This window comes from Artemia sp. Qi Xiang Cuo, chromosome 10 (genome assembly GCF_049724085.1).
Source record: "Artemia sp. Qi Xiang Cuo chromosome 10, ASM4972408v1, whole genome shotgun sequence".
NCBI classification, from domain to species: Eukaryota; Metazoa; Arthropoda; class Branchiopoda; order Anostraca; family Artemiidae; genus Artemia; species Artemia sp. Qi Xiang Cuo.
The window spans coordinates 64,966,169-64,982,734 of NC_142803.1; the positions used below are offsets into that span (position 1 = coordinate 64,966,169).

General features: G+C 36.4%; 1 protein-coding gene across 1 annotated transcript in view; it reads right to left on the bottom strand.

The window, feature by feature from the left end:
- LOC148948040 (uncharacterized) overlaps window positions 1-16,566 on the bottom strand; it is a 183,430-nt gene that overhangs the window by 129,736 nt on the left and 37,128 nt on the right. The window contains exon 3 of the mRNA XM_089096069.1: window positions 15,905-16,053. Within this exon, the coding sequence (XP_088952195.1) occupies window positions 15,905-16,053 (149 nt within the window). The remainder of the gene's footprint in view (window positions 1-15,904; window positions 16,054-16,566) is intronic.

A 16,566-nucleotide genomic window follows, 5' to 3' on the forward strand; every position in this document is an offset into this window, starting at 1 on the left:
CAGTCAAGCGACAAAAAAGGAACTCAAACGGAACTAAAGGTAAAACTCTTACAATTAACCAATGTACTTTAAGACACGCGCTTACGCGCGCACCTCTGACCAAAGGCGATGAATGGCAGAATCAAAATAAAATTCCCAACATCCTTTGAAGCTTTTCAAGCTCTAAATTTAAGCAGCATGAGTTATCGCTCAACTGGCTTTTTCAGACACTCGCTAATTAGTGGATTCTTCAGACATCGTAATAAAAGCTTTTTCAAGATTTAGATATGCAACATAAATGAAGTTTAATTTATAAAAAGGACATTTTTCTGAAACAAAAGGGGCCAAAGGTCCCAACACCTCCCTCCTAAGAAAAATAGCCGCCATCACGCCATAGGTCAGAGCACAAAACAGAAACATAAAATAAATAACACCAACTTAAAAATCACCAAACTTGTTTATCTTCTCTTCTTTCTTTCACCAATGCCTGTACTTCCACCGCTTGGCTCAGGATCCGTCGTCATCCACACGTCTCTACCGTAGAGCCACCATTGTCTAGATCGTATGGCATCCGCATTTGGTTTTGAAAATTGAAGTTCCCAAGATTCGCAGAAAATGATCGTGCGCAGCATAGTCAAAAATACAAATTTCCTCGCTCTCACGAATTTACATTTGAGAGGAGCAGAGAATCAGTTCCTGGCACTTTCGATTATGCCAGCCATCATGAAAAAATTGGCTGCACTAGCTTCTTATTTTCCATCTGTGGAAACAACCCCACATCTCAATAAAAAAAAAGGAAATTGCCCCTTGGCATAATTTCAAACAATCCAAGGCCGAAAATACAAAGGCCTCTGAAAACGATAGGGGTTCAGGAAAATGAAGTAAAAATCTGAGCGAACCTTGAATCGCTTTTTTCTGGGTCTTGTTTCCTAAAATAATTGAATAAATAATGCCCGGCGATGAGGGATGAAGATAATATTGAAGACTGGAAAGACAAGGCTTCAGTAAAGGGATCACAACTTGTCCACCAGTTGCATTGCGGAAAAGGGCTATCTTTCACGTCTTTCCGCAGGGGATCTTCCCCAAGGGATTCCTCCCCCTCATAAAGGAACAAAGCCTCTTTTGAGTTGATCAGACCAATATCAGATTCCTTCCCAAATTTCTTCGATCCATTCCAAAATTCAATACCTTTCAATCTTTCCGTAACCCGTTGTTGACAAGTCAATTCTATGTCAGTATTATCTGTAGTTTCTCTTAATATGTCATGGGTCTTCTCCTCCCTCCTAAGTTTTTCCGTCTTATTGTAATTTTGCAATTTTCCCAGTGGGTCTTGGACCTTTTTGTCCCCCCCCCCATTATTTATTTTATCTAGGCACAGCCCAGACAACCTCACACTCCTCACCAAAGCAGGCTAAAGCTCCAAATCCTGTCTCCCTTCTGCATTTATCTGTTCTATTTCACCCTTCTCAACTTTCTCCATCGCGCAAAATAAATTATCATTAAATTTGAACTGGACTCTAGTGTCCACCATATTTGACTGCATTACTTCATTGTAGCTCCGTTTAATACCTCTTTTCTCCCTCTTAGTTTTCTTTTCTTTTGTCGTAGCATTAAATAAATCGTCATGAAATCTGAATTGGACTCCACTGTCCACCATTTTTGACTGCATTTCTTTATTGTAGTTCCGCTTTGCATCCTTTTTCTTTATTTTAGTTCTCTTTACTTTTACCGCAGAAACAAATATTTCGTCATTAAATGGGAACTGAACTCCGACATTTGGTTTATCATATAGTACTAAAATTTCTTGAACTCTACGAGGAAAAGCGCGAACAATAAATTTCGTCTCCTTATTCTCTGGTACCATCAGCGCTTCATTTTGGCCTGTACTTCTTAGTGTCTCATATTCATTAAAAGTGTTTTCAATTTTTCCATTTTCTGGAAATTTTCCCGAAAAATCATTTTCGCGCGTCGTATTTTCAATATTATGTTGTCTGTTTACTTCTGCATCCCATTTCTGTAGATTATCAATATTTCGAACACGCGTATAAAGTATTTCACTTTTCCGACAGGGCGGTGCAGCCTCCCAATTTGTTTTATGGGCCGGTCCGCCTTGTCAACGAAGTAGCATGATTTTCCATTTTAACATTTAATGTGTAATAAATGTCTGATAATCTCTCACTTACTGACATTGGCTTACGGGCTTCAATTTTTTTCATACGAGCCTAATGATATATTTCATTGGCTTGTCTATCTTTTTCAATTTTGTCCATACGGGCCTGATGAAGTATTTCATTGGCTTGACTATCTTTTTCAATTTTGTCCATACGGGCCTGATGAAGTATTTCATAGGCTTGACTATCCTTTTCAATTTGATCTATCTCATCCTGTAATTTTTTCATATATTCTCGGTGCTCGCTCTCCAAGGCCTCCATATTTGCCTTTCTTTCTATTTTCCTACTTTTTCTATGGGCTTCACTAGCCCTTCTCGGTCTTGAGTTAATCTTATCTCTGTCAAACATTATTTCAAAATTCCGTCTGTCATTATTTCTTCTTAATTCATTTTCTTAATTCATTTGTTCCATATCTGTACTATTTCTATCCCGTAACTCTCCTTCATTTGGCACAGCCTCTGAGGGGTGAGTTCGTTTTGTTTTTTCACACATTATTTCTTCCTTGTTTATTTCGTTACCCCTCATTTTATCGCGTATACTTCTTTCCGAATATATTATCTCTTATTCAATTAGTCAATCTTGGCAAATTCAACAATTGTCCCAAGCAAAAATTACGATACGCAATTACTATTGTTTATCTCAACTCCGTGTAATGAGATTCAGCATATTTTCAAATAACCGGAATATCTAGACTTCATTAGTTATTAACGATTTCTTTCACAACAAGCAGTTTTACGCGAGTGAAATATATCTCCGAAAAACGAATCAACAGGGGTTAGACGAGAAGGTAAACTGAAAAACTGCGCGAATATTCCACTAGTGAATTAGCTGGACTAAATTCAAATAGGGGAACTACCCTGTAAAACAAATCACGTATCCTCCCTGGATACTCTTACTCGAAATATAACCTCCTCCTGGGCAGATTACTCAATATGACAGGTGCCTCCCACCAGTCCTTCCTTGGCTAATGTGCGCAAAAACTGATAAATTCTCCTAATTTGCCATCATCAATACTCTTATAACCTTCTTACTAAAGATTATATCTAAGTCCGGCAATTCACTCAAATATTAACCCAACTTTCGACGTTTTCTTATCTGTCCTTAAATCCTGTAATACATTTCAATCCGGAGATTCCCCCACTATAAACTCAACTTATTAGTTTCACGTTATTCTTTCTTACATTTGTTTAACAAGGCACACAGTCCATTATAGACCTTCATAATTCTATTTATTGATTGTGTATTTTTGTCTTTTTATATGCAACCACCATAGGCTACTCCGTAGGCTAAATTAACTTGTCTCTTTGAAAACGCGGAATTCTTTTACTATCAGGTGTACTGATAGGACCTTTTCTTGCTGCCACCACTTATTGGAGTGTAAACCTACGGGGGTCACCAATTATTGGTGCAAAAATGGCGCAAAAATTTTGCTATGTCACTTACTCGAGGGGGAAAACCCCTTGTCGGCCCAAATGTTAGAGGGATTCCCGCGCTTACCCCAACAGTTCCGTATCTATCGGGTATGTCAGTGCCCGATTTACAATATACCCTGCCTTAGGTACGATAGCGTGATCGAATGGTCCCAGGGGCCACTTTAAGGCCAAGGGTTACCGGTAATATTTCTAACTATCTCCTCAGACTCTACCTAGGCTAAAAAGTTAAAGATTATATAGTATAAAAGATCTTACTGTAATCAGTCAAGCTACAAAAAAGGAACTCAAACGGAACTAAAGGTAAAACTCTTAGAATTAACCACTGAACTTTAAGACACGCGCTTGCGCGCGCACCTCTGACCAAAGGCGATGAATGGCAGAATCAAAATAAAATTCCCAACATCCTTTGAAGCTTTTCAAGCTGTAAATTTAAGCAGTATGAGTCATCGCTCAACTGGCCTTTTCAGACACTCGTTAATTAGTGGATTCTTCAGACATCGTAATAAAAGCTTTCCCAATATTTAGATATGTAACATAAATGAAGTTAAATTTACAAAAAAGACATTTTTCTGAAAAAAAAGGGACCAAAGGTCCCAATAAGGAGTGTTCTTTAAACATTCCTAATTCCAGTCAAAAAAGGTAATTACTCTAAGATCGTAATACGAAACTCCATATAAGAACAGAAAGGAGCAGTTTTTCAAATTAAATGAATATACATTTAGGTACTCGTAAAGAGCTCGTTCCCCAAATTAAAACTGAATCCTTATACTGGGATAGTTAAGGAAACTGCTAAAAACATTACCAGAGGTATTCAACGGTATCATGCTTTTAAATGAATGAGTAGCGTTGATCAAAGCTATTTTTGAAGGGCTTCTTTCCAAAATGTGGCCTTCTCAGGAAATCAGAAAGAGCTTCATGCCAACGCGTTTGTCTTGTCACTTTGACTAACAAATGGCATTAGGAGCAAAAAATAAATAACCGAGTCAAACTCAAAACGAGCAGAAATCAAACAGTTCATGGTAACGAACTAAGGAGTCTAAGGAGTGACCCGGCTCCAATAGTAACCGAAACTATAAACAATGGGAGTTTGATACCGATAGATACATAAAAAGAATCAGATTTTAATACAGATTTCAAATATATAAGTTTCATCAAGTTTAGTTTTACCCATCAAATTTCCAATCAAATGAGACCTTTTTGTAGTTTACACGATCACCCGTTCTATATAAACCTTATATGCCCCCAGTGCATCAGTTACAACCCTCGCCCTGAGGGCTCTGGGAAGGGGGGAATTCATCCTCGAAGATATAATTTCCAGATCTTTCATCTAATACTTTGAACAAAATGGCGATCTCAAAATTATGATTGGATGTATTGGCGGAAATGGTGGGCATGGAAGCGGTGCTAGTTGCCTTCCAATCGCTTTCAGTTATTAAAAAGGGAACAAGCCCTTCCGATTTCCAATCAAATGAGCCCTTTTCGAAGTTTCTACGACAACTCCTTCGATATAAAGTGCCCTGGTCTAAAAAAAAAAAAAAAAAAAAAAAAAAAAAAAAAAAAAAAAAAAGTGCCAACATCGTTCTTTACTTAGGCAGCTATAATACTCATTTGCGAAAAACACTACTTGCTTTTACTACTATGCTTTCTACGTCTAACCTCAACATCCACAGTTATTTATAACAATACATAAGTAAAGAAACTTTTAGTATTATATTCTAAAAGTCTATTTCGTTAACCATTTTAGCTGATCATCATAGTCTTCACTGGATACACTATCACCGCTTAGATTCGACCAGAAGTGAAACTCCCAATCATTTTGATTTATGCCTCTTTTATTTACCTTGTCTACTTTTATATTTTCTGCCCTTTAATTATTTCACATTATAGAACATAACCTTGAATTTACACCTTCTAATGGCGTCTACCAGCTCATCTGCTACTGCCTCAAAGGCTCATTTTTAGATCTCTTATTTCTATTGATCTCTTATCAGATGATTTGAACTTTCCGCAATGTTTACATGATCCACTAATCAAAGAATTCGTGGTAACAAACTGTAAGTAAGGAGCGATGCGGCTCGGAAGTAACCGAAACTCTAAAAAACGGAATTTTGATACTAATAGGTGTATCAATAGAATCGGCTTGTTATGTTGATTCCAAATATATCAGATTCATTAGTTCCCAGTGGTTCCCAACCGATTTTCTGCGATTTAGCAAATGAACAAACACCAAAAACACTTGATATCTTCTTAGTCTATGTTGTGTTGCTATTTAAAGAGCTCATTTCATAAAATTATATTTCCAAATTTCATTTAGATCTTAAAATTTTTTCTCCAACCTTTTTCAGCAAGTTGAGTTGAATTTTTTTTTCCATATTTTCAACAAATTGTCGGCACTTTCTTATTATCATGCCAATAAGTTAATGTGACATTTCATGTATATAATTCTTCCTGATTTTAATTCAGTTGTAGAGAGAGAAATTTTATTTGACCTTTTAGACCAAAATTTGTGTTTGTATTTATTTGAATAGATATTTGAGCAATAAAAAAAAAAGTTTAGTGTTACGTAAGCTTGAGAAAACTTGCCTAATTTTCGACAAAGGGGGGAAACAACCTGTACAAAACAAGGAATCTTAATGAAAATGACACCATCAGATTGAACGTATCCGAAAACCCCGATTTAGAAGTTTCAACCTTTTACCTGCAAAAATGCAGAATTTTGAATTTTTTGCCAGAAGAAAGATCCCTGATGCGTGTTTATTTGTTTGTTTTTCCAAAGACGACACACTCACAGAGACAACACATAGAGTTATCACATCGAAAAAATAGTCCTAGAATATTGACAAAGGGCTCGCCTAAACGGAAATTAAAAGTTCTAGTTCCCTTTTTAAGTGAAAAAAGTCCAGTAACTATGTCTTTGAGGATAATATAACCCCCGACAGCCCCTGGTAAAAGCTTTGTAAGTCAGGATATTTGCCCACTGTTTACCTAAATTATTTCCGATTGGGGGATATACAGACATTTTTTGATTGCATATGTTTGGGGAAATGGTCGGAGTGGAAAGAATATTAATTGCCTTCCAATCACTTTCGACTATTAAGAGGGCACTAGCCATTTCAATTTCAAATCGAATAAGCCCTTTTTGAAGTTTCTACGACAACGCGTTCTATAAAAACCTTATATGACCCCAGGGCATAGCTCACAATCGTTGCCCTGAGGGCTATGGGGGAGTATCCTCCTCAAAAAGATATTTTCTATCTGGAAATCAACTACGCTGAACAACAGGGCTCTGGGGGGTTGGGCCGAACCTGGAAGCATTGTTCTATGTCCTTTAGACTATTTTAAACAAAATTGCCATCGCAAAATTTCAATCAGAAACATTTGGTGAAAAGAAGGTTAATTAGGGGAGGCGGTGCTACTTGACCTCTATCACTATTGACTCTTAAAACGGAACTAGAACTTTCAATTTTTACCAAATGAGCCACCTATAAAGCTTATACAACCCTCCCTTTCATAAAAGCCTTAAATGCCCATGGGGTATAACTTACAACCTTCGCCCTCAGGCTCTGGTGGTTTGTATAAACCTCAAAAGCCTTGTTATAAGATATTTGGGCTATTTTGAATAAAAGGACCGTCTCAAAATATCTATTCGATAAATCTCAGAAAAAAAGGACGTGCTTGTGTGTGTGTGCGGGGGGGGGGGGGGGAGTAGCTACTTCTGATTACTTTGACTCTTAAAAAGGGCACTAGAACTTAAGATTACCAATCCAATGAGTCCCCTCCAAAGCATATGCGACCACCATTTTTAAAAGAATCTTATACACCCCAAAATTATAATTTACAACTCTTTCCCTGAGAACTGTAGGGGGGCGGGGGGATTGTTTTCCTCACAGACATAAATGACAATCTTAAAATTTTGATCACATTTCAATGTGACTGTTAATGTGATATTTCATGTATATAATTCTTCCTGAATTTAATTCAGTTGTAGAGAGAGAAATTTTATTTGACCTTTTAGACCAAAATTTGTGTTTGTATGTATTTGAATAAATATTTGAGCAATAAAAAAAAAAGTTTAGTGTTACATATCAAAGCTACGAGCTTGAGAAAATTTGCCTAATTTCGAAAACGGGGGGAAACAACCTGTACAAAACAAGGAATCTTAATGAAAATGACACCATCAGATTGAACGTATCCAAAAACCCCGATTTAGAAGTTTCAACATTTCGCTTGCAAAAATGTAGAATTTTGTATTTTTTGCCAGAAGAAAGATCACTGATGCGTGTTTATTTGTTTGTTTTTCCAAAGACGACACACTCACAGAGACAACAAACATAGAGTTATCACATCGAAAAAATAGTCCTAGAATATTGACAAAGGGCTCACCCAAACGGAAATTAAAAGTTCTAGTTCCCTTTTTAAGTGAACAAAAAGATTGGAGGGTAAATGGCCCCCTCCCACCCACCTTTTTTTCTTGAAATTCATCCGACCAAAATTCTGAGATAGCCATTTTGTTGAGCATAGTTGAAAAGTCCAGTAACTATGTCTTTGAGGATAATATAACCCCCGACAGCCCCTGGTAAAAGCTTTGAAAGTCAGGATATTTGCCCACTGTTTACCTATATTATTTCTGATTGGGGGATTTAAAGACATTTTTTGGAGAGGGGGGAGCATTTTCTGCTGGGGGATTTTCTACTGAGATAATTTTCTCTAGGGAGGAAAGTTCCTAGGGGGGGGGGGGTGAGCTTTTCAAGGACAATTTTACACTGGAGGAACTTGTCAAGATTCCTATACAAAATTCTTTTTATTTGTCTTAGAGATATTAAAAAGAAAGCAGCCCCTTCACATTTGGAATAATTCATGTTCGTTTTAAGTTTTAATGTCCCTACTTACTTTCAGTTGGAAAAAAACTTTTTTTATTTAATTTCTGATGCCGAGAAATCCATGGTACACAAAATGGTTTAAACGATTTTCGAAGGTGGACGACCGTGACAGTTAGGAAAGGGAAACTATTTTTCTAGAGAAGGTTTTTAAGGTTTTCAAAACCTAAGCAAAATGTTGGTATGTCTAACTTATTTCACTAGACATCTCCCCCCTCTCTCCTGATAAACATCAAAAAACTTTAGACATACAGGTGCGGAATAGCAATAAACAAGGACAAGTTGGAAAGTGGTCTGAAAACTAGAAAAATATCACAAAAAAATAAAAAAATGCAAATAGGCTTTTAGTGCTATGATTTCTCTATATACATTACAATACTTTTATTCTGTCTATTAAATAGAAAAAAAAGTAAACAATATGAATAAGTAGACGTAACCATATGTAACTCTTCTTTGAAGATACAACTTTGAGTGGTTACAGAAACATATGCCAACACTTCTCTAACACCTAAGCAGCAAGGGGCTGGAGTTCGGCGCGTAGTTTGTTCCAAAAATGTCCCAAGGCAGAACATTTTGATTTTAAGAATAAAAGAATAAAAGAGGGTTAAGAAATACAAAAAAATAACGAAACAGCACGGCAAAAACACGAAAAGAAACTATGAGAAGCTTTTTTCTTTGTTCTGGCCTTGGGACAAATTACGTTCTCGTAATTTTTCTTTACACTGAGAAGATTATTTGACTTTACAATTTTTATCAGCATATACCCTTTCAAAAATTTTGAACACATAGTATTGTTTAATTTAGTTTTATACATCCTCAAGTTTACCTGAAAAATGAAACTTTTTTTCATTCCCAAAAAATTGCATCATTGCTCTTTGACAACACGGATACATATATACTCTTTTGATTAAGTCAAACTGTAAACAAAGAAGTAATAATATTAGTAACACTGAGAGTTTCAACTTAATACCCTCAGTCATTCATGGAATATTGCTGAGATGTCTTATTGGCAACTAGCATACAAACAGTGTCTTTTGATTTAGTTTTAAAACATGATAGGTAATTACAACTGAGGAGGGTTGAAATACCCAATATTCCTACAGACATGGCTATCTCAAAATTTTGATTGGATGTTTTTTGGAGAAAATGGGTCTGGGAAAAGGACTGCTTGCCTGTTAACTACTTGTGACTCTTAAAAACGGTAATAGAAGGTTTTCCAATCAGAATTAGCTCCTTTAAAAGTTTTTTATGATATTACTATTTATGGTAGCACTAGCTACGATATTGCTCATATGCCCTTTTGAAAACCTGCATACATATCTATTAAATATGGAGCAGTCCATAATTTTGACCTACAAATAAAGTAAACATACCACTTGATGCCATTTGCTATGCTCTCTCTGAATTTAATAATTGATTTTCTTACTAATTCAATTTTAAGCCATTTATGGACCCATGAAAATGGTAATTTCTTTCTATAGTATTTGGGTATAAGTGTAGTAATATGTGATGTTGCTTCCTCTTCTTTGTTCTGTTTTTCTCTAAAAGAAAAATTACGAGAACATAATTTGTCCCACGGCCAGAACAAAATTTGCACTTTACTGAAAAAATGTAAATGTTTTTACTTTTATAACTTTAATAAATCAAATAATATTAACATTTTAATTACTAAATTTTAGTATATGTATATTAAACTGACAATGCACATTCATTTGTATTTTTCAGGAGGCCTAAGTGCAAATTTTGTTCTGGCCTTGGGAAGGCATAGGGGTTTTGCGCCCAACTTATGTCAATTTCTGCTCATTTTGAGTTTGACTTGGTTAATTATTATAATTTCTGTTTGTTTTGGGTTTCATTTATTTATCGATGCTGATTTGTGGTAGTTTCACACTTAGTAGATTATTTGATTTTATTTTTGCTCATTTTTTGTTAAATGGAGTTATTTACTTTTCTTTGAAAAACTTATTTTGTGGAAAAAGTTTTTTTAATTAATTTCTGTTCGTTTTATATTGACATAGTCTTTTCAGGGAAAAAGAAAATAATACTTTAAATCCTTTCGTTTTTTTAGACTTTATAGTTTGGCCTGCTAATTGTATGCTGGTGAAAAATTTTCAGTAATTTTTAACAACATACACCCTTTTAAAAATCTGGACACAAATGGTACAGTTTGATTTAGTTTCATACCTCCTATGGTTTATCTGAAATAGGTATATTTACATCATTCGCAAAAAAAATTTGTCTGCTCTATTTTATAGACGTGAAACACAGACCGCCTTTTAATTTGGTTAAATTTTAACAGAAAAGATAGCTTTATCAGTATGATCACAGTACCCTCGATCGTTTTTGGATGGTGCTAAGATGCCTTATTGGGAATTAGCCCTTTCTATTTTCAATTGAATAAGCCCTTTTCAAAGTTCCCACGACAACACCTTTGCTACGAAGCACCCTGGTCTAAACAACAACAACAACATCAAATAATAAATTATACCCACATCGATCTTTACTATAAAAATTGCAAGGCTTACAATTAGTTTCGACTATTAAAAGGGGCTCTGGGCCTTTGATTTCCAATCAAATGAGCCATTTTGGAAACGACAACGCTTTCTATAAACACCTTATATGCCCCCAGGGCATAAATTGAAGCCCTTACCTTAAGGTCTGTTAGGGTGGTTCTCATCCTCTAAGACCAAATTTCAAGAACTTTCAACTGCATTAAACAAAATGGCTATCTGAAAATTTTGATTGGATGTGTTTGGGGGAATGGTGGGCGTGAGAGGGGTGTTAGTCACTCTCCAATCACTTTCAACTATTAAAAATTGCCCAAGCCGTTTCAATTTCCAATAAAATAAGCCCTTTTGAAGTTTATACGACAAAACTTTCAATAAAAATCTTATAGACCCCCAAAGCACAACTTACAACCACCGCCCTGAATGCAGGGGGGGGGGGGTGTCATTCTAAAAGACCTAATTCCCTGAGCCTTCTACTATGTAGAACAAAATATCTATCTGAAAATTTTGATTGGATGTGTTTGGAGGAAATGTGGGCGTGAGAGGGAGGTTAGTTACCCTCCAATACGTTTCGACTATTACAAAGGGCACTAGCCCTCTCAATTTCGAATTGAATGAGCCACTTTTGACGTTTTACGACAACTCTATCTGTAAAAACCTTATATGCCCCCAGGGCAGAACTTACAACCTTTGCCCTTGGGGCTCTGGGGGGTTTGTCATCCTTAAATACATAATTTCTAGAATTTTTAAACTGTGTTGAACAAAATGGTTATGTATAAACTTTGATTGAATGTTTTTGGGGAAATAGCGGGCATAAGAGGGGGGTTAATTATTCTCCACTCACTTTCGACAATTAAAAAGGGCAATTTCAATTTCCAATCAAATGAGCCCTTTGTGAAATTTTTATAACAACTTCCAATATAAACATTATATGCCCCCTGGGCATAACTTACAACCTTTGCACTGAAGGCTCTGAGTGGGGTTATCATCCTAAAAGACCTAATTTCAAGAACTTTCAACTACGTTGAACCAAATAGATATCTCAAAATTGTGATTGGATGTGTTTGGGAAAACAGTGGGCGTGAGAGGGGCGTTAGTCGCTCTCCAATCACTTTCAACTAGTAAAAAAGGCACTAACCCTTTAATTTTCCAATTGAATGAGTCCTTTTGAAGTTTCTACGCTTTCAATAAAGATCTTATAGGCCACAACAGTATAACTCAAAACCTCTGCCCTGAGGGCTGTGGGGGAGGAGGGGTTGTCGTCCTTAAAGACCTAATTTTCCGGAATTTCAACAACGTTGAACCAAATGGCTATTTAAAATATTGATTGGCTGTGTTTGGGGAAAAGATGGGCGTGACAGGGGGGTTAGTTGCCCTCAAATCACTTTCGACTATTAAAAAGGGCACTAGTCCTTTGAATTTCCAATCGAATGAGCCCCTTTTCAAGTTTCTACGACAAAGATTTCAATAAAAACCTTATATACGCCCTGGGCATAACTTATAACTCGTGCCCTGAAGACTGTGGGGGGAGTGTCCTGCTCAAAGGTATAATTTCCTGAACTTTGAACTTCGTGGAACAAAATGGCTATCTCAAAATCTTTATTGGATGTGTTTGGGGAAATGGTGGGCGTGGAAGGGGTGTTGGTTTCTTTCCAATCACTTTCGACTACTAAAAAGGGCACTAGCCATTTCAATTTCCAATCGACTGAACCCTTTTTGACGTTTCTACGACAACGCGTTATATAAAGGGGCATAATTTACAACCCTTGCCCTGAGGACTGTGGGGGTGTTGTCACCCTCAAAGACCTAATTTCCAGAACTTAGAACTACGTTGAATAAAATGGCTATCTCAAAGTTTTGATTAGATGTGTTTGGGGAAAAGATGGCCACGAGAGGCGGGTTAGATGCCCTCCAATCACTTTTGACTATTAAAAAGGGCACTAGCCCTTTGAATTTCCAAACGAATGAGCCTTTTTTGAAGTTTCTACGACAACACAAATCATGGGCAGCCCGATCGCGCTGCCTAAGTAAAGAACGGGGACACTCGAGAACGAGACAAGAAACGGGGACTAAGTAAAGAGGAGGATACTTCCCCGATGTTGGCACAATGTATTATTTATTTATTTTAACCTTTAAAGCAGGGCACTTCGTATCGAAGAAGTTGTCGTAAAAACTTTGAAAAGGGCTCATTTAATTGGAAATTGGATTGGCTTGTGCCCTTTTTAAAAGTCGAAAGTGATTGGAAGGCGACTAACACCCCTTCAACCCCCACTATCTCTCAAAACACATCCAATCAAAATTTTGAGATACCCATTTTGTTCAGCGTAGTTGATTTTCAAATAGAAATTATATTTTTGAGGACAGTCCCCCACAGCCCTTAGGGCAAAGGTTATAAGTTTTACCCTGGGGTCATATACGGTTTTTTTTTATAGAAGGTGTTGTCGTAGAAACTTCAAAAAAGGCTCATTCGTTTGGAAATGGTGGGCGTAAGAGGGGGGTTAATTACTCTCCACTCACTTTCGACAATTAAAAAGGGCAATTTCAATTTCCAATAAAATGAGCCGTTTTTGAAATTTCTATAACAACTTTCTATATAAACATTATATGCCCCCAGGGCATAACTTACAACCCTTGCACTGAGGGCTCTGAGGGAGTTATCATCCTAAAAGACAAAATTTCCAGAACTTCTACTACGTTGAACAAAATGGATATCTCAAAATTTTAATTTGATGTGTTTTGGAACATGGTGGGCATGAGAGGGGCGTTAGTCGCAATCTAATCACTTTCAATTCTTAAAAAAGCCGCTAGCCTTTTCAATTTCCAATTGAATGAGTCCTTTTGAAGTTTCTACGACAACACTTTCAATAAAAACTTTATATGCCCCAGGGCATAACTTACAACCCTTGCACTGAGGGCTCTGAGGGGTTTATCATCCTAAAAGACCAAATTTCCATAACTTTAAACTACGTTGAGCAAAATATATATCTCAAAATTTTAATTCGATGTGTTTTGGAAAATGGTGGGCGTCAGAGGGGCGTTAGTCGCTATCCAATCCCTATCAACTATTAAAAAAGGCACTAGCCCTTTCAATTTCCAATTGAATGAGCCCTTGTGAAGTTTCTACGACAATGCTTTCTATAAAAACTTTATAAGCCCCCAGGGCATAAATTACAACCCTTGCGCTGAGGTCTGTGGAGGAGGGGTTCTCATCCTTAAAGACCTAATTTCTAAAACTTTCAACTACGTTGAACAAAATGGCTATCTAAAAATTTTGATTGGATGTGTCTGGAGAAAAGGTGGGCGTGAGAGGGGGGTTGGTTGCCCTTAAATCACTTTCGACTATTAAAAGGGTACTAGCCCTTTCAATTTCCAATTGAATGAGCCCTTGTGAAGTTTCTACGACAACACTTTCAATAAAAACTTTATAAGCCCCCAGGGCATAACTTAAAACCCCTGCCCTGAGGGTTTTGGGGGAGTGTCCTCCTCAAAAGCATATTTTCTACCTGGAAATCAACTGCGCTGAACAAAATGGTTAACTCAAAATTTTGATTGGATGTGTTTGGGGGAATTATGGGCGTGGGAAGGGGGGGGGGGGGGCTAGTTGCCCTCCAATCACTTTCGACTATTAAAAAGGGCACTAGCCACTCAAATTTCCAATCGAAAGAGCCCTATTCGAAAGTCTCTACGACAAATCCTTCGATACGAAGTGCCCAGGTATGGAGAAAAAAAACACATTGTGCCCACATCATTCTTTACTTAGGCAGCGCTGCCTATGACAATAGAGATCAAATCACTGCAAAATGCAGAGTTAAGGCAGTTTGTCCAGTAAAACAACATTTTTAGCCGTATAAGGCCAAAATGCTAGCAAGCAAATTGTTTTAAATTGTCAATCTGGTTAGAATTGTTTAAATGAAAATAATACAACCTCCCGGTCTCAGAGGCGATACTAGCGCACGGCATGCCAGTTGTTCCTGAACCTCCGTCCAGTCCGTACTAAATAAGCAGTTAAATAAAACTAATGGTTATAAAGTGTTGCCTAATTGAGCACCAACTATTAGGGCGGAGACCAGTAGATTTTTTTGTGGGAAGGGGGTTACCTAAGGACTCAGAAGCGGATTTGTTGGTCCACATTTACATACTTTCCAAGAAAGGCAATTCAGGTGAATGAGATTTAATTTCTGATCTCCCTTTATCAGGAGGGATATATACAGATGAATATAGAACGAGGCGTGTAATATGAGCCGATAACTTTTAAGAAAAATTTAACTTTTAAATATCAAAAGCACTATAATCAAAAGTAAACCTTAATTCTAAGGAGCGGAGTTTGATTCCCTCAAACTTAGAATAATCCCGAAAGCAAATGCACCTAAATGCACCAGGGGCGTCAACTCACGAAAATATAAGGGGGATGTATCTTTCAAAATCTAGGAGGATGGCAAAATGTTGTTTTAATTTTCAACAATGAAAATGTCGAAAAGAGTAATTTCAATAATGATACCATAAAAAGTGTACTTTTTGTCCTTAAAAAAAAAAATTCTAGGGGAGAGGGGTCGATTTCAAAACGAAAAATCAAGAAGACGATGATTTCAAAAAAGATTTTTCGGGAACTGATAGTTTACATAATTATATTAACATGAAAAAAGACAACGAATAAAAATAAAGATCTGAAAGACAAAAAACAACTAGGTTAAAAAAATGTAAAAAACATTGATGAGAATCGCCGATAACGGAGTCAATTCGCAAGTGTTAAGTGGGATTTCTTCCATAGGTCAGACTGTCTTCGAAGTAAACCAGTTTAAGAAGGGTATCAAATTTCTTTTTGAAACCAAGACTTCAATGCAAGAAACATAAGAAAAAAAAAGAAAAATCGCACATATAACTATATGTCAAGATTAAAGATAACACAATCTCTTAATGTAAAGTAATTACAATCTAACCTGACATCCTCTCCATTTCCTTCAGATTTGTCCTTCTTTATTTCTTGTTGAGGAGTACAAAGTTTCTCTAATTCCTTTGAAATAAGATTCCAAGCTATTTCTGCTATCCTATTATTATAACAACGTCCTTGACGCTTCTTCAAAAAGCTCTAGGGTAGAAATTTAATGATTATAGCACAGAGCGACTGTAGGAACTCATTCTATTTTCGTAATGCTGTTGTTCATTAGCAAAAATAACAGTAGAACAAAACAAATCTTTGCTAACATAATTTGTTACGAATGGTGTGCAAAGTTTGCGCAAGCAAAGTTGAATTATTTCTTTCATTAGAAACTATTCTTTCATTCTTTCTCCAAACAATGAATTATTTGGAGAATCATGGAGAAAGAAACTTTTTCAAAAAAAAATTCACGAAGAAACAATCAAAGTACCAACATTCGGCGAAAACATCAAAAACTGATAGAGCCTATAATAGAAGTTTTTAATGCAAATTAATGTCTCTATACCAGAAAAGTCATACCCACTAAATCACCTTATTAATAGTATTAACTAAAAAAACTGTTTCCACAGAACAGGTTCTTCAGTGAAAAATGAAGAGCTCCATTAAGCCAAAATGAGCAGAAATAAATTAAAATAATCATCCAAGCGTAAAACTACCAAATAT